The sequence below is a fragment of the Melospiza melodia genome, chromosome 1 (assembly GCF_035770615.1).
Source record: "Melospiza melodia melodia isolate bMelMel2 chromosome 1, bMelMel2.pri, whole genome shotgun sequence".
NCBI lineage: Eukaryota > Metazoa > Chordata > Aves > Passeriformes > Passerellidae > Melospiza > Melospiza melodia.
Genome location: NC_086194.1, coordinates 48,820,460 through 48,839,748, shown reverse-complemented (window position 1 = coordinate 48,839,748; position 19,289 = coordinate 48,820,460). Strand labels below are relative to the sequence as shown.

Genomic DNA, 19,289 nt, shown 5'->3' with positions numbered 1-19,289 from the left:
AAACAGCAGAAAAGACAACCTCCAGATGGGTAAAAGACCCAGCGCATGCATGGCCATGTAATTTTCCCTGTAGAACTCCTATGACAACAACTTCAAGGGGAGATTCTTTCATTCAGGCCCTGGCATAAATCCCATGAAGCAAAGCTTCCCAGTTTACAACTGCGAGATGGCATACTTAATTTCCAGCCCTTCAGCCTCCTCTAAGCCAGTTAGACTCTTTCATGCTGTGACCTACTATGTGTCCCAATAGCCAAAATGTACTTTAGGTGACATCTGTGAGCCTGTTATCAACAGTGATTTGAGCACTTTCCCCTTGAATCAAATATGGGATATCCTCCCTGCAAGCCCAGTTTTGAAGAGCGCTTCTCAGCCAACACAAGGACACAAGGACACATTTCAGCCCCCTCCCCGTGTGCTGGGTCAGCTCCACAGTTCACGAGGCTGTACATTAGTAACTTGCTTTATTTTCTGTCACCAAACAGGAATTACTCCAGACAGGAGGCTGAAATACTTTTAGTTATTAGTTTAGTTTAGTGAATGACTTTTTGCAAGTCCAAAAGGCTCCTGGTTACCCAACTCAATTCTCACCTGAACATCTTCAATTTGCCTCCCAACTCCTGTTCCTCTGAACATAAAAAGCAAAGCATAGTGATTTGAGTAGGACTTAAACCCTGCCAATCTGTAATAGCAGCACTTTAAACCCCTTCATACAGATGCCAGATGTGTATATACCCCTATATTAATGATGCAGTAAATTGGGTTTATTTCTTAGCTTTTTATTCTCATATCTATGATAGTCTGCAGGGTCAGAGTCCTTTGCAGCAGGACTTGTTGAGGAGCATATTGAGGCCTCAGGTACACTGCGGTCAGGACAGCCAGACACAACTTGTGTTGACATTTTCACCCTAAGCGTGGCAGGTATCAGCTCACATGCTCTCTTCACGTTCACAGATTGAACTTTATGACTACAACATTGTCTTACATTTTGTCAGAGAAGATGTGTGTGCTCATGAATGTCTGTCACTTTGTACCAAATCTTTCATGTTGTGGCTGCCGTGTGCTTGTCTTTTATGTGTTACAAGAACACTGTCATGTTTTTCAATATCCAAGTACAACTCTCTTCTATCAAAGAACCTTACTATTTCCTTCATAAAGCTTCTCCACAGACTCTGTTAGGTTGTCAACTACCATGTAGACTAGTCCAAGAAATATGTGTAAATGAAGTAAAGGACAAGCAAGTGAAAAAGCAGGAGAAAAATTCAGAGGATTGGTGTTCTCTGTTCTTTTTTTCCCCTAAGTCATGTAACTGTATGCCAGAGAAACAAAAAAAAAATGCCCCCAAGTCGCCTGATACTACCACTTTGGAGACTGGCAAATTGTTAGAGGCTATAAAGTCCAGCTTCTCCTCAAAACACTTATAGAAGTAAATGGTAGCAGAAGACATTGATGGTTCTAACTGCTCAAAGATTCCAGCTGTTAAAAAAATCACATTCTTATCGAGAAGCAAGAAACACTGGGCAATTCTTAAAAATGTGAAGGGGAAATTCAGTCAAAAGGATAAAGTCACAGTGTTTTTTCTAGGGAGATAACTGAGAACACGTATCAGTCAGCTCATTAATTAATTGCAACAGAGGGTAACTGATTACTTAGCAAGTATGTTAGGTGCTGTGACTGTTGTCTTATTCTATGAGTTTCTGATTTAGTAACTTAAAAGCAGATTTTTACATCTACAGGCCTGTGTCTGAGTTTACCTACCCTGATTTGAAAACAATTCAGTTACCTCCTGTAAATTCAGAGAGAGAAGGAGTGTATCCAGTGTATTCCATGGACTAGTGGAGAGAGGGGCCAAAGAAGGCTATCAAATGCTTGGAGTTGGAGGTCAAAGAGGGGAAGGAAGAGGTTTTGCGTACAAACTTTCCCAATATTTCTCATATATTATCATCAGCTTTTGCAGGTGCTTTAAAATGGTAATACTGCTTATCCTACACATGACAATCCAGTGCTGAACGTGAGAAAAAGCCTGCTGGGCTTTAAATAGTAATGCACTTACAGTACCTGGGTTCTGTTCGTAGTGCGGTACTTGTGTGCATTCATCTGATCAAAATGGTTTGTTTGTTACACTTGTAAATTCTGGAGGACAGAGATTGTGTCATGTGCCAATGACATCTGAGGTTTTGTTGGGAGTGTAGAAGGGCTCAGAGGAGACCACAAGGACTCAAAGAAAATAAGGGAGAAAGGGAAGAGATTAACAAATCCAGGTGATCCTGTTTAGGTGAAGAGTCTTAAACTACTCCTTAAATGTCATGTGTTTTCTTTATTTCAGTGTTTACATACTCTGAAAACGGCACAGAACACTTTGGAGAAGAACCAAAAAGTATACATTCCCCGGTATGAGCATAAATTTTGTGATGACGCAATGGTAATGGGAAGTCATGTAAAACTCTTGTTTTTATGGCTGTCTGAGGACGTTGACTAGGTCTGATAGGTCACTGATACCTGACAGTCATGTTCTTACACCATTTCTGGGCCACTGGCCACAGCTGGAAGCAATACATGTTACTGGATTTTGGTTTATCCTTTGTCATCACCTTATGTTTTTCTGCTTATTGCAAATTGATTTGGGAATGCAAAAGATCCAGTGTGCAGGCCATGTAATTACAATAGAACTCCCATAATGTCAAAATCACAGATTTGATTTTGAAAATTATTTAGTGTTTGCTTTAGCTGCCTTTTTTTCTTTCTTTTCCCCCAGATTAACAGTGGAAAAAGTGAGAAGAGAGAGTAGCCAGTCTTCTCTGTTGAAAACCAAACACAAAAAACTTCAGATAATTACATCACTTTTAAAAAGTGATTTTCCTGCTCTAAATTTGGGCCTGTGCACTGTACAATTCTAGCCCCATCCATAATGAGAACTGTAGACTAGACACCTTACATAATGCCAATACTACACTACTGGGCTCGTAAGAGCTACCATATGTACTACTGAGAGAAAAAATACACGCTCATTTTTGAGATCTTGTTCCAAAGAGCAACCAGTGTAAATTTTTGCTTGTGTTCTTTGGAAGCCTGGAATTTGATCTTCGAGTTCAAATAATCTTCTTTCTAAATTGAGATAGTTACTGCCTTAATGGCTTGCAATGTACCTGGGCCATAGTCCTCCAAGCTGTGAGAGCTGAGAGATGATTCCGGATAATTTATTGTAAGATCAGGTTCTGGTTCCTCTGTCTGTAACAAAGTGAACCAAATTCCTTTACAGAGCAGATATTTAAATTTTCTCTTTCTCTTTTTTTTTTTTAAAGGGACCATTTTATAAAAGCACGTTACAAATGAACACCTATGTTGCCTTGTACAAATTTGTACCACAAGAAAATGAAGACTTGGAGATGAGGTAAACTCCAAAATATTAATTGATTTTACACATTTGCACTAATGGTCATATATGACTTTAAGGAAGGGAGAGTTTCTTCTGACATTTTTAATATACACTTTTAGAGATGAAGCCATCAAGATACAAAGATGTTCTTACAGTTAAAAAGAGCAGATGACCAATTCCTTTGGCAAGGATACAATAGATTAAAAGTTTCAAAAACACTTATATCACTTTAGGAGCAAGATGGCTTTCAGCTATAAAATGTTCTCAGCTGCTTTGTTTTTCAATCAGAAGTTTTCAGCTAGGAATTCTCCATCACTTCTCATGATAATGCTAAAAACTTTACCAGTCCTCTTTGATCCTCCCTCTTATTCAGTTGTGTCTGAAAAAAGAGAATGGTGTCCAGCTGCTGGATGGCAGTGTTTTCAGTGAGAATTTTGCAAAATAACTTTGTTAATTGCTGTTTTTAGCACTTACTTCCTCAGTTCTGCATCAGTTGCTTGCATTAAAAGGTCCAATCCAAGCCCAGTGAAGCAAAAGGACATCTTTTCTTTCACTGAAATTATTTTGTTCATGCCGCTCACATTTTGCATGGTCTTGATGGAGTTCTTACTTTGAAACATGTCACCTGTCTTCAAGGCATCCCTGTATCAAAATAATCATGCATGTGCCACAGAATTTAGGGAATTGATAGAGAAATGTCCCTCTCCTCAGCCTCTCCAACACTGAAAGCCTTTTTCCTGTTCCCAGCTGTGCCTTCTCACTGCTCTGGAACTAAAGGGGGGGATGTAATGCAGAAATTACAAGTTTTCCTATCATTCTGCTTTAATGGCATTTCCTGATCATTAATTGAGGAATGTCTCTTCAGGAAATAACCACAATACATGGCAAACTTTAGTGCGACTTGCCAGCTATTCTGCTTGAAAGATTCCACTTTGCATCCCGCTCTTTAGCAGCGTATTCCATCTTGTGCATTTCCTCCATGACATAGAAAATCTCTCAGACAAGCCTGCACTGGACTACCATCCTCATCCAGACACAGAAATCCAGAAAACACATCAACCTTCAAAATCTTCCTCTTCCACATTTTAGGAGAAAAAGCAGCCTGTGGTCTGAAACGTTCTCTTTCATGGAACACCAGGCTCTTTCCAGGGATACCAGCTAGGATTTAGACTAGTGGTACTCAACCACAGCAGTGCTGTTTGTCCCTTGGTCAGAAATTCAGTAATATTTGTGTTAACATTGTTCCATAAGGGATGCCCAATAGCTGGTAATGTTGTTTTGTTACTGCAGAGCCAGGCAGGATCCAACTCTGTTGCAGGAATTCCCATTTAGCTGGAGGTGGGTTCAGTAGAGCAATGTTGTCAAGCTCTGTCCTGGGAACCCAAGCTGGGAACCAGCCAGGCACTGATCAGCTCCATCATACCAAAGGCAAGTAGCTGGGGAAGGACCTGAGCTGAAAGGAAGAGTTAGGGCAGATTTCTCAGCTCATCTCTGAGAGGATACAGTGAATGGCAGATTACTGCAGTGAAGATGTGTAGCCCTGATTTCAGCTGAAATTGGAATTTGTCACAACCTGGATTGCTTCCCTAACAGCAGGAGCAGTCAGATGGATTTTCCAGTGCTCTGGCATAATTAAAGTAGGACATTGGAGTACTACACTTGTTCTAAGAGATGGCCTTACATTACCAGAGAGAATCCTGAAGACAAGCAACACCATGTTTCAGACACTGCAGAGAAGAGAATAGAATAGAATAGAATAGAATAGAATAGAATAGAATAGAATAGAATAGAATAGAATAGAATAGAATAGAATAGAATAGAATAGAATAGAATAGAATAGTTGGAAGGGACCTACAGGAGTCCCTGTAGGGACTTGGCACCTTGTCACCTCCTGAAACCTGTATCACTGAGGTAGAGCAGACAACTTATCCAAAGCTGTGATTTACAGAAGAAAAAATGAGATCTCACTTATTTCAACTAGTAGTAAGAACCAAGTGGGTTAGCCCCTATCAGAGATTAGCAGCCTAAATCTAGGGTGCAAGAATAACAGGTCCAGATGGGATTTCTATTTTGAGTCCTTTTTGGAGATTAAAGACATTTATATTAGCTCTCTTCTAGGAAATAGAAAATCAACAAAATCAACAGGCTTTCAACCTGAAATTCTCTGTGCTCAGGCAAGTGACAGGGAGAGACTTTAGGTTCTGTTGCCATCTTTCTCTGACAGCCAAATAAATTTATATTTTCTGGGTTATTTTCTAAGAACCAGGCTGAAGAGTATGGGTTGGACAAGGCTCTCTAAATCCTTCTTGTTGAAATTGTTTTTCCTTTAAGTGTAACAGCTCCAATGGCTGTTACCTATTTGAGTGTTCATACTAAATATTAACTGCAGCAAAGGATTCATATATTATTTCCTATTGAAAAAAAAAATCTTTTTCCACTGGAATACCAAATTGTCCATTTTCTCTAGCTTCCTTCCTCACCTCAGTAACATTTAATTATTCCAAACACATTGAAGCAGGGTCTCGAGGAGGGCTTGAAAAAAATCCTGTTTCAGATTGCACGGTTAGAAGACTAAATGCCTGTTTCTCCAGCTGTCAGTAGCAATGATAGCCACTTGGAAAGTGGACCAAGGATGCCCACCACTGACCACACCTCCAGCTGCATGCTGGACAGATCCACATTTTCTAAGCATCTCTGAAAAAGCCTGTTAAATTGGACCTGTTATCCACCATAACAGATGCTCCAGATGTGCTTACAGGCTCTTGTGATGATACCTCAACAATACACTGAGCCTAACAGGGAAGGTTGAATAATTAGAGGTCAACAATTAATTTTATTAGGATCACAAAATGTCTCTTATCCAGCAGACAGCGCTTTCTGGAGTTAATCCCTTTGGAAATAGTCTCCCACTTAATTTCTACAACATACCACTATTATAAGTATGTAGGAATGTTGATGAAGTGCCACCAGTGGGGGAGAAAAGGTCAAATAACTGTTCAACTACCTGCACAAAATCATCTTAGCAAATTTTGCTATTAGTGTTTCCAGCCAAATTATTCTCCTAGTTCTGCTTTGGAACTAGTCAGCTGGATGCTGATACTTAGCAATTACAACTCAGCACCACACATTAGAAAGGTAAATATGTCCCATTCAAATCAAAAAGACATTCTTGGGCAGAATTATATCCCTGCTGACTAATTGCCTTTGTCAGTAAAATAGATCTATTTTCCTGTCGCCTTCCTTCTGCAATCACAGCTTGAAAACACAGATGATGAAGTAGTGTGTCCCAACAGTGTGAAATGTCTTAAAATAAAGCAATAATGTGTTTAATAAAGAGGGACTGTATTTTAAACAGTTCCTTAAAAAACAGGAAGCAAAACTTCCAGTCCATAGATGTTGTCTCAAAATATAGATCTAGCCCCAAGATACAGAGACTGCCTTTCTACATTAACATGTGTGACTGAAGAAAGCCTTGCCACCTTATTGGGTCTACCTTCAGTGAACACTCAAACAAAATAACCATGTGAGGACCACCTTCCTATTAGAAGGGAATTGTGAAAGCTGATTCAACATGACAATTATGTAAGTCATCTTACATCCTATTCCTCTTCTAATCACAGGCCAGGAGATATGATCACACTTCTGGAAGACTCTAATGAAGACTGGTGGAAGGTATGTGATAATCACTTTATATCTGTTTTCTTTCCAAAAGGAAAAATATCTTGTTTTCAATACTGAAATTGTATTAGAGCTTCTGCTGTTAACAATCTTCTTCTATCAATATGTTTCCTTCATAGGGGAGAATTGATGACAGAACTGGATATTTTCCTGCTAACTTTGTTCAGAGGGTGCAGCAAAACGAGAAGATTTACAGGTGTATCAGGACATTCATTGGCTGCAAGGAACAGGGACAGATAACTCTGAAAGAGAACCAGGTAAGATCCTCTGTGCTGGACACTCACTGGACTCACTAGAGCATCCAGCAGTCTTACCAATGACTAAAGGGAAAATTATGCAACATGAGGACAGGCAGATGTTTTTACTGCAGTTTTAGAAGGTTTATTATTTTAATGGTAACAGTGTCTAGTAGCCAGTTAAGTGCAGTGTTTGCCTTGTGCAAACACATACTTGATGCCTAGCATAGCCTGAATTTTCAGTTTCACAGACATTCATAGTGTTACTTTATATATTTCTCATTCTCTTACTGACTTCAGAGAGATGAACACAGAGTCTTAGCAGTAGACCTTGAGTGCCAGAAAAATGATCTGGTTTTCTCCCCACTAGTAGAGCTAATCTAATAAAAGATAGTGCCTCCCTCTCCAGATCCTAACTTACCCAAAGATCTAAACACAGCCCATTGTCTTTGCTTCAACAGGAAGAGAGTTAAGACAGCATGACACAAAGCTGTAAATCCTAAATGTGACACTTATTATCCAGTTGCAAGGTGTATTTAATCCTTTTTTTTGTGTCTGTCACCACTTAAATACCCTTTCTACAGACTGTAATTTATTCTAAGCTTTAAGTGCTCCTGTGAGCTTAGGTACTACATACATACAGTGAAGACTTGCAGGGTCCATTCACCCAGGTGTATTTTCAGCAACTCCTTCTATTTTGTGTCCTTCGGATAGGTTCACTAGGCACAAGCCATGACCCAAAACCTGCATTAAGGGACAGGTTTGTGGCATATGCTCATCTAATTAGGATGATGACATACTAAGGGCACACACAGCTTGAGTTCTCTGAAATCTGGATGCAATAGAAAGGTAGATTTTCTCACTGCACCTTGCAAAGCCCTTTCCTGTGGCAACTGTGTCACATCACCAGAAATGGTTTGCCTCATAACCTGAACAGCCACTGATTTTAATAAAGCAGAGAAGAAGTCAGAACCAGTGTGGACTTGAGGGCTGTAGATTTTTCCATACAGAACTTCTTTAATGCTTCACTGCACTGGTGGATAATATTAACTTACAGCTTGGCTGCTGCTGATTTGTGGGCATAGCAAAACATAAAAGTGCTAACAATCCTTGGGTGCACACAGCTTTTTAAGGAAGGCACAGAAATACAGTGCCCAGAGTATATTTTAGCTGCCCCTGTACACATAGTACATTGGGCAGCTCTGCAGTTTCTAGAAAGAAAGTTCTTACGTTCTTTTTACCCAACATCTCTTTTAATTTTTTTCTCTCTGTACACACAGAAAAAAAAGAAATATTACCAGAGCAGAACAAGAGCTTTTGGAGGCTTTATGTTCTAAAATAAGCAATACACAAGGGCAAAGGTAGGAAATGGTAGTGTTGGAACATGGCATGCCAGCATGAGGGAATGGTCAAGATCTGTGTCACTTCTCATTAGTGGGTGTACCAGATCATCTCTGTCAGCATGGCTGCTGCTGCAAGCAGTGAGAGCCCAGTTGCTTCCCTCAGTTCTCACAAAAACTCAGTTTCCAGGTGGGCAGCTCTGGCAGCTTCATCTAAACACAAGGACCATCCTATTGTCCCTATTTCACAATAGCATCACTAAGGGAGCTCGGAGTCAGGGTGCCTCATCCTCCCTGGCAAGGCAGGAGGTAAAGAAAGGGATGAATAGATCCTGTACCCCTACTGCCTCCTTTCCTTAAAAAACTTTTTCAGCTCTATCTCAAGCCCACACAAATACTGAGGCTGAATATCAATGCTGTCTGCTGCTTGCTCATGTGGGAGAGGCTTCAGAGGAAGAAATAAATAAATATTTGTTGTGAAACAGGGGGCAGAGATCAGACTGCACAAACACATGAATGCAGAGACATGAGAGGAAAGGAGCATAGCAAACAGATCCTGCTCCTCTCTCACACGAATTATGCAAAAGGGGGACATTTAAGTAGCTTGAAGGTCATTTTGAGTAATTTCCAAGTGGGACAGCCCCAGTGAGGCCATGGACACTTATCTGCTTCCTGCTTCCCTCCAAACTGGGCACAATTTTTTATATTTTTTTATAAAAAACAACTCTGCCTTCACTGTGGAAAAACTCTTATTGTAAAAAAAAAGATTAATTGTTATTGAGAATTTTTTACTTTAAAAATTTATTTTATATTTCCAAAGTCAAATTTCCTTTCTTCTTTCTTCAGCCATTTCTCTTATTTTCTGGCCTTTATTTCTCCACTGTTTTACACATGAAGCAGAGAGAGAGGTGCAATAGGGGAAGGCATGGCAAAAACAAAGTTATCTGAATGGGACGTCTGGGAAAACTTAGGCACAATTTTTTTTGTTTGTCTTTTGGTCTGTTGGGAATTTCTGTGGAATGTCATCAGCCATGTTACCTGTCTCCAGGCACAGTGTTCAGACTGCTGTGAATGCAATACGTGTACTATGTGCAAAGCACTGACTTCTTCCAGATTAGCAAGCAGGGGAGATTATTCATCCCTACTTATTCCTGTCAAGTCTCACTTTAGCTAGAAAAACTCATTAACTGGTCTAATAAATCCCTGTGACTATAGGACGGCAAAGTTACTTCACTGAGTCACTTTCCATGTGGTCTAAAAAGAGCACAGAACCATTCTGACAATGAAAGCAAGGATGATACACTAAGAGAAAAACTGATCCAATATAATTTTCTTTATATTGCTTGATACCTCCCATGGTTTATTCTTCAGGTCTCTGTCCTCTCATGCCCTATATGAATTTTTCTGGGTAAAGAGTCTACTCTTGTAAGGCAAAAGGCAATAAATTCATATCAACAAACCTACATGGCTATCCTAGAAAAAGCCACTTTAAGATACAAGCAGAGATACTTTCAAAGTTTGAGGCACAGTGAGTGATACTTTTTCTACAATCATTTGGTTTCAAATCAAATGGAAATAACATTTGAAGTTTAAGCTTCATGCACCCTTTCTGGCAAAACCAATATTCAGGGAGAGGGCTGAAGAATAACCACAGTTTGTTCACCCATCTTGAGCAGTATGCACAAGCTAATCTTCACAAAGGATCCCTTGAAAATTTCACTACACAATACGAAACCCAGGCTGGAGGATAAAAAGTGTACTGCTTCAGAGATGGCAGCATCTTGGAATTTAAGGTTCACTGGCTGATTTTTGAGTTTCAAACCAGTTCAGAAAATGACTGGGCACCACCAGGCTCGATCAGGGATCTGTAGGATGTAGGCAGGCATAGCCCCTGTCATCAGTAAATCAAGATTATCAATGAGGAAACCAAATCTGACCAATTTCAGTGGGTTTCCACACTTTCCAGCTGTTCTCACAAATAATATGAACTGCATCATTTTCAACTCCGATTGTATCATCACTTGTATATATATAATATTTTCCCCAGCCTGTAACTTCTGCCCTAGACTACCCAAATTCATTACCAAACATTATACAAATACTTCTTTGCATGACAACAGGCTCTGATTTGACCTCTATTTACAAAAGAAAAAAAAATTACAATATCGAATATATGATCAATATTTGGATAAGCATCTCTTAAAATGCCTTTAAGGTGTTTGATCATCCTTATTTTTAAAGAATTCAAAATAATCTGCTGTTTGAATGTCTGTTTTTACATTGAAAAAGATCCTCCTCACACCTGGCTGCCTCTGACACCTACAGTCACACTAACACAAATTAGTTTAGAGCTGGGCTTTTTGTATTTAAATAACAACAATTGATTTTAAATTGTGGAAGTGATCTTGAGCAACAGAAATTACCCTAAACCATGGCATTTGTAGCAAACTGGGAATCAGAAGCTCTTTACCTCATCCAGAGTGCACTGTGAATTTACGTAGAAGTCAGTGCAACTTTTTGTGATGGGTGTTTTACAAATGTCTCATATCCACAAGGCTGGGCATAACAAGGCAGGATTGGAGGACAGATCTACAAAGCCAGGAAATCCACCTCTCTCAGGTCTTCTGATTAGCCCAGTTGCTTTGTTCTACCTGGCTTTTCACCTCATTTGCTAGGAGTTACTTTATCTCCCCATATTTTTGTGATCCTGTAAAAGAAGCTGAGCTTCTAAGAGCATTACTCAGCTGCCTTTGGAAACCAGTTTCATCACAGTGACTTATGCATTCAAATTAGAACACTTAAAAGGCAAACTCATCACTGAAAGTGATGTTGCAGATCTTCGTGTGCTCCCCATCTCTAAGTGCTGCACCTCACAGCTAGGCTGAAAGGGAACAGGGTCGTTTTCCAGCTCTCTCTGATTTTCATGGACATCAGTCAATGAGAAGGGATGGGTGTCCCCATTCATTCAGGGATGCTGAGTGGCACAGAATATTTGCAAGAGTCCAAAACAAGGGCACAGATCATCCAGTCTAGTCCAGGTCTTCTTTGAAACCTTAGGTGATATGGGTAAAACAAGACCGTGTTCCCTGTCCAAAAGTTAGTAAAACAACTGATACAAAACCCTTCATCATCATTTGCACTATGTCTCTATGGGTATGGAAAGTCAACTGCTCAGCATTTCCATCCCAAGGCTCACACAGGCGAGGACCTTGGTGCACTGGCAGCAGCAGATACAGAAGCTCACAGTGTCCCTGTGCTGTCACTCTTGCAAACAGAAGACTTGAACTTGCAGACCTCTTGACCTGGCACTCTCTGTGGGCTCCAAGATAGCTTTTGAAACTGTACTGCCCTCATAACCAAAGTCCTACTTCATCAGAACCAGTCTGTGGCTGTCACATGGGTTAATTATGTGGAAGAAAGAAGAGCTGCAAAAAGCTACAGCAATTTCAAAATTACTCCCAAAGAGAACTGGCCATTTAAGCCCAAATTCAAAGCACAGGATTTAGAACAGGAATGACCATGCAGGTCAAAGGACAGTTTCCTAATTGCTCATCTCCCCCACCTGCTCAGGGCTGACTGACAGATAAAAAATTCTCAGGGCAGCTGTTGACAAGTTCAGACAATAGTCACAATCTGAATGTTTGGGGGTTTTTTTTACTAACTTTTTAAAGCTAATGAGATGAAAGAATGGGGAAGTAACTTTATAGATCCCACTTTCAGAGAATTCTGAAGATAACTTCTTGAGTGAGAAACAGCCTGAGATGTGGTTTCTTGCCCTGTGGCTTACTCCACTACTAATCTCTTGAGCCAGAGTGCAGGGGGAAAATCCCAACCATCCCCCTTTGTGTTCCAACCAAATTCACTGGAGAGTGGTTTCTGTGGCTCACTTTTGTGGTCAGGCCAGCAGCTTGCCACCCAAAACATGCCAGCCTGAGTAGCTGCCATTTGAAGCAGTTTCCAATTTAATTCAGAAAACCATAACCACTTGTTGGTACCTGTGGCACCTCATTCCTTCACAACCATCATCTTTGCCATCTCTCATTAAGGCTAATCCTCAACAACAGCTGGTCCATCAGGTGAAATCCAAAACTCTGGATGCTACCATGTCCTCATCGGGATTACTCTGAATTTACACCTATGTAAGAAAATCAAGAGCCAGATCTCCAGGATACAACTTGTGAGTGAAATCCGTGGCAGCATACATAAAGGGATGAGAGCAGAAGTGGCCATAGATGGTATTTTATTCAGTCTTCTCTGAAGAGTGCAGAATTTGGAGCAGCTCCAGGGCTTTGCAAAGTTCCAGCAGCTGTCACAGACCCAGGAGACCTCCTGAGTGGCACAGGATTATGAAAGTGTGACATTTTGTGGCCAAGTTTACTCTGCCCCTGAACTCTAACCTTCCTTGGAAAGTAGTGAGAAAAAACTCTGCCATCTGGGGTCTGGCACATGCAAGGCTTAGTGTCTTAGCATGAGAGAATTTTAGCTGGAATTTGGGAGAATTCAGATATTGGAATGTAGAGTTCTCACATAAAGGCATTGTACACCTCATGCCCAGTGAAGATCTGAAGTTACCACTGTAGCACAGGACACATTGATATTAAGGAGCACTCAAATGAGCAAAAACAGAAAAAATAATACCTCATTCCACTGAAAATAGAAGAAATCTGCCATATTTTTCACTCCAAAAACAAAGAAAAACAGTGTTCAAAAAACTCAGTATTTTTCTTTCATCCACAAATCATTCTGCTGACAATACAAGACAACAGGGGAAACCACTCTGTTCTTGCAATATGTTCTGCACAGCACCAGAGAGGTTAAGCAAAAAAATGCACCAGGTTTAGTGAGCAATGTAGACCTGCTGGAGATGTGATAATTTTGGGGATTCTATCAAAAAGCTAGAAGTCTTGCAGACATCTTCAGTTAGGAGAAAAATGCAGTGATGTAGTGAATCACTCCTTTTAACCATTCAGCTTTAGTTATGGAGAAGGTGCGAAGGCTCATGGCAGTAGGGATCAACTGAAAAGGGGAACTTTGCAACTAATGCTCCTTCCCACACTTGGATAGTCTTCCATACTTAGCCACCCTTAGTCTTGTGCTTCATTGCAGGCCTTTTCTCTCATCATTTCTTTCTCAGGGACAAAGACCAACAGAAAGCAGTAGTTAGAAACATCTTTCACTGTCCATGTGCTTTGCACTCTCTGTTTTGAATGGTGATGGGACTGCAGAGGAAGCAGATGCTGTGCTGGGAATTCATGACATAAATGAGCTTGGCTGTTTTGCAACAGAACCTAAACTAGACAGCATCAATTCTAGACCTCTCCCACGCTTTCCATGTGATTTAGCCCAAACAACAATACATTATTCTTTCTAATTGCATGTCAGCCCTGTTGGTGTGCTCAGTCATTCTGCCCCAGGGATCCAATTCCATTAGTGTTGAGTAGGCAGGATAAGTAAGAAAATTAATGAGTCCATTTTCTTTCCAAAACTTTGTCTGCAGGTACAGAGATCCACCTACCTATTTACAAACACTAGAAGTGGTAAATGTGAAGCAGCTTCACCACCTTCTTATAACTTTTCATTTCCTTCTGGCAGCATCAGTGCTGCTAGTAAATTTTATGCAGCAACAGGACAAGTTGGCCTAGAATTCAGACATGGTATTTAGGTGTCACCCATAATAGTAATGCTGAAATGGATTTATCCAGGAATACATTAGAGCTATTTTTGTTCATTTCATATCCTGTGAATTATTGTAAATAAACATTGTAAATACTTATCAGACAGAGATGAGTGTTAGTCCAGATAGAGGGCTGGCGCTGACATCATGAGAAATCAGTGTGTGGAGTGGTCTCAATAGGACTGTCAGTTTTCCAGCTATATTTTAACCTTGTTTGACTAATAGGAAATATATAGTTCTTTGGCACAGACGTTTGAAAACAAGTCTTTATTTGGTGTGGTGCTGTGCCCAGTCTAATGTGCCTGTGCCACTAGGCTTTCAAATGGCTCAGCCATTACCAGATGTTTCAAGAAGGGCCTTAAAGTGGAAATGCCTGAGATGAGAGAGGTCAGGAGGAAATGAAAGTCTTTACCACAGTGTAATATTTGTGCTGTTATAAAGACCACATGGTTTCATGACTGCTTCCCTGTGGAGCAGGTGTTATGGAAACACTCTCAAAGAGCTGGATTTGGGTCACACACTTTGGTATCCAAAACAGGCAGGTGTGAGGGCTGAGTAAATATCATAATCCACTGCTTGTCTCAGAAGTACTGGGGCTCCTTTAACATGCAAAAGAGAATATGCTTGCATTCAGATCTGCTGCTACCAGGACCCCTGATTACTTTTCACCATTAGGTGCTGAGGGAGTCAGATAGCTCACGATCTGAAATACCCATTTTTCTCATACACAGACAGCTTCAGCATGATCATTGCAGTAGGCTGAAGTCAACATTAAGTTTCAAAATCTTTTATCCACCACAAAGTCCTTAACAATTTTGATATCTCTCATGCTTATGTGGCACTTCAGGGAGATAGGGGAAAGGTAAGTCTCTAAATATGTGAGTCTGAGATTCTTATCAAAGCAATGAGAGTCCAACAGGGATTGTTCTACTTATAGACGTAACTAGCAGGATATCTAGCCTGCCTGATACATACCCTGGAATAATTTGTGTCTTTGATCATGGCAAAGAGTTTAACATTTTGATACCTTTTTTGTATTCAGATTTGTGTGACTTCTGAAAAGGAACACGATGGCTTTATCAAGGTATACAGCGGGAAGAAGAAAGGCTTTGTCCCCATAGACGTCTTGGAAAACATCTGATTCCAACAGCCCACTCCCTGCAGTGGGAGCCCTTTGTTGGCAATGCCTGTCTGCCTCATCTCACACTGTGTCAACCCAGATGGGCTGTCTTGCAGATGTTCAGGGAAATTGTGAGAAAACTGCAACAACACGAAGAAAAAGACATTTAGACTGCCACAGCAACACAAAAAATATGAAAAGTTGAATGTTTGAAAGAAAATGTAGTCAGAAACCACCAGGGAAATAAGAGGCCCTTGAATTGTAACAGGAATAAGGTAAGGGAGGGAGAAGAGCAAAGCCTGGGCTGATTTCTGGTGCAGGATGGCTGCTACAACCCTGACGGAGACAGACAGCTTGTTCTGAAGGACTAAACTAGCGTCCTGTTCTTGTGTCTTAGAAAACTGTTGGACTGCTTTCTTGTTTGAAGTGTGTATTTTGGGGAATGGGGGAAAATACCGTTCAAACTGTCCTCGTACTACAGTCCAATGCTTGTAGTAGAGTGTGGCTGTGGTTCTACAGATTTGTCCCCAATACCACCCGAGTTTCAGCATTTAGTCCTGGTGTTTAGTCTCACAACAAATCAGTTTGGAGACACCGTGTGAATGTCAGTTCGAGAAATGCACTGTGCCCTGGAAGCTGGCAACTTTCTCTTTCTGTGCAATCTTCCCATAGGAAAGAGTAGCGAATTTGTGTGTCCTTTGTTTTCTCTGTATATGAACAAAAGCTCTCAGCGTATGTTGGGTGTGTGTTGGCTGCTCTCATAGGTCACAAAAATAGCTGATCCTTGGATTCACAAGCCTGCTTGGAAGCATCGCTCTGTGTTTCCTTCACCCTGATCTGGTGATACAGAAAATGGGTAAAATGCTGGGAGACAGCCACAGGCTTGAAACATTTTATATTTTTCTGTGTTTATTGCACTTAAAACATTTTATATATTAATCCTATTTATAAAAAAATAAAACAGTTATATAACCCACTGGAAGGCTGAAAATGTTAGGAAAGGGCAGGCTGCACACAGGACTGAAGTCTGTAATTATCAAAATGCAGAATTCGTGACAGAAAGGCACTGAGTGTCTTGGTGGTGTGCTCGCACACCAAAGCTCTCTTCTCCATTTGCTAAATAGAAGTTTTGCAGATTCAGCAGTAAATACACCAACATAAATTTTTCCTTGGTGTAAACCACCATGATCATCCCTTGAGTCTTTTCCATGCTGGTGAGACTGTGCAGACATCCCTCTTTTGTCCATCTTCAAATGTGTTCTGGGCACAGGAACCTTTCAGGGAGCGGTCTGTGGGACCTGGGAGTCTTGACTAAATTACACAAGTCAGTCGGTGCCAATTCTGTTGTAAAGCAGGGGCCTATGATATTTGAAGACAGGGAACCTAATTTCCAAGTATTTAATTGGATGTAATTGCACCAAATACACTTAAACAGCTTAGCATGTATTATGACGTAGAGATTAAGCCCTATCCTAAAGCTCCCTGCTGAATTCATGCCTTCTTTGACTAGCTTGAAACTAAATGCCTGTCTTTTCTGTGACTAACCACAAATTGGTGTCCTAAATCCTGCTGCTGCATGCCAGGCTAGTATAGGCCTTTGCAAAGTTGATGCTCTTTCTAAAAACAGCAGCTGCTGATCCTGTTCCCATGTGTTGAGTCAGGTTGAAGCTGTGTTGCATAGCCCAGGTCTCAGTAGCTGAGTTGCCCTATTTGAATTGCTGAATTTGCTCAAAGCCTTAGAAAATCCAGGTGAACTCTACAGTTGACCAGAAGTTCTCAGAGCAGATTGGTCTTCAGTCTCTTATAGACATATTTTGCTGCTGCTATGCACCCTTTATTGCAGAAGAAGTTGCAGGGCTGCCAGCTGCTGAAACACGGCCCTTTATAATGCAACCAGTCCATACTGATTATCAACAAACTCCTGGCTGATCAAAGGTATCTGATACCTTCTATGGGAATATCAGCAGGGGTTTCTTTTCCACTTCAAACAACATTTGCTCAGCTCATTTTCTTAAACAACTCATAAACTCAGTGGGAGAGGATTCTGATAATCCTTAAGGATCAAGAGGAAAAGCAGTAGAGACATATTAATCCAGTCTGCTTTATAAGATTATTTTTTATATATATATTCACCCATTCAAAGGAAAAACTCAAATGTTTGTTACAACTGAAATATTTGCTACTTTTGATCAGGCCTGTCAAGTGGAGAAAAGGAAATCTGTATTAATCTATACATATGTGCTGTTGTTTACATGATTGCGTCATACTGTGATTCCCCCTTTTTCAGTCTTCTATGACTCTGATTTATCCCTACAATGTGCATCATACTATTCAAAGAATTATATGAATATTACCTACAATTCACAATGGCCTTTAATCAATGTCAGTTTTATTCCTTTTGATACTGAGCAATAAATAATAAAGTGACTGAGTAAAAACAAAACAGGCCTTATGTGGACTGCATTACATCTGAGAAACTATTGCTTCTGAACCAAAGCTTTCATGTTTATGTTTTCTTTGTGATTTTGGTTGCTTGCTTGCTTGCTTTTGTCTTTTTACTGGGCTTTTGCTGCCATTCAATATGTAGATGTAATTTATGCCTAATTTAGCAAGAAGCACATATCATACATGAGTCTTACTTTAAGCATGTGATTCATTGGCTATTTCCATGCTTAAAGCTGAAGTACTTTGCTAAATTAAGGTCATTTTACTCAAATTTATTTTGGATGCCTTACTCTTAATCCAGAGAAGTATCTCATCACTTTTTTTACTACCATATGCAGTTTGCAATAGGTACTGTGTTAGCAAGCAGTTAAAAATCAGACAGAAGATGGAATGGATTTTATATGACATATGTTAAGAAAAACTGAATTTTAGGAGATAAATGCTGCTCAGATTTAATTTAATATTCTGCTTAATAAAGACTATGTGATGGTTGGAAGGAGAGTAGAAGTGTGTGTGTCTTGGCTTTTTTGCATCAGACTATGGAATTTTCGTTACCCAACTTGAAGCACAGTCACTAAACCCATCAGCAACAGATGTTACTGAGCATTTCCATTTAAAATTTACAACACTTGCACTTGCCACATTTAGCAAACCATTTCTAACGTATTTCTGCAATGTATGTAACGTGTGGATTCAGAAGGAAGTTTTGTGGTGGGGCCACCCTGAACACTTGTTTCTGGCTTATCAGAAAGTAGTTTTAGCCATTCAACATCTCAACACAGCATAAAACTGCCTATAGAATATTTTCCTATGTGCTGAGAACAGCTGAACAACATGAATTGAGTTTGAGCTGCCCAAATCGTCATCTTCTCCCTTCAGCAAATAACACATTATCACAGTTTACTATGACCTCTTCCTGCACTTGGACTCAGTGACTCCATCTGGAGATGAGTGCTGCAGCACAACACCATTCAGCTGTGGGTTCATTGTCCCAGTGGAACTACCACATTATGCCTACAAACTTTGGATACCTTAGAAATACTTACAGCCCTTTTTTCTAGTTATTTGTTGAGATTCGATTGACTAAATACAGCACTCAGTGCCATCAGAGGAGCACGCACAGGGTTGGCAGAAAGTGTCATGGGAGACTTGGAAGAGCTGCAACCTTCTAAAGAAGCCACTGGAGACCATGTAGGTTTTCTAAAATGGAACTAGACAGATGTCTTTGTAAAATTAACCCGACTCATTTATTTTAAATATGTGCAGACAAGTCTGATTTATTGAGCATTTAAAAGACATCTTTCTTTCCGTAAAGGATGCTGAATAAATGCAGTATGCCATATCAATCTTATCCTATTTAAATCCAAAGTAAAAAAGAACCCTTGAATGCCATAGGGACTAAAGTTCATTATTTTGCAAAAGG

General features: G+C 40.2%; 1 protein-coding gene across 1 annotated transcript in view; it reads left to right on the top strand.

Annotated features, from left to right (window-relative positions):
- The window catches only part of STAC (SH3 and cysteine rich domain), a 72,006-nt gene extending 53,639 nt beyond the window's left edge, over positions 1 to 18,367 (top strand). Inside the window, exons 7-11 of the mRNA XM_063157156.1 lie at positions 2,324 to 2,388; positions 3,300 to 3,388; positions 6,994 to 7,045; positions 7,171 to 7,308; positions 15,344 to 18,367. Of these exons, the coding sequence (XP_063013226.1) occupies positions 2,324 to 2,388; positions 3,300 to 3,388; positions 6,994 to 7,045; positions 7,171 to 7,308; positions 15,344 to 15,442 (443 nt within the window). The 3' untranslated portion in view covers positions 15,443 to 18,367. The remainder of the gene's footprint in view (positions 1 to 2,323; positions 2,389 to 3,299; positions 3,389 to 6,993; positions 7,046 to 7,170; positions 7,309 to 15,343) is intronic.
- The last annotated feature ends 922 nt before the right edge of the window (positions 18,368 to 19,289 follow it).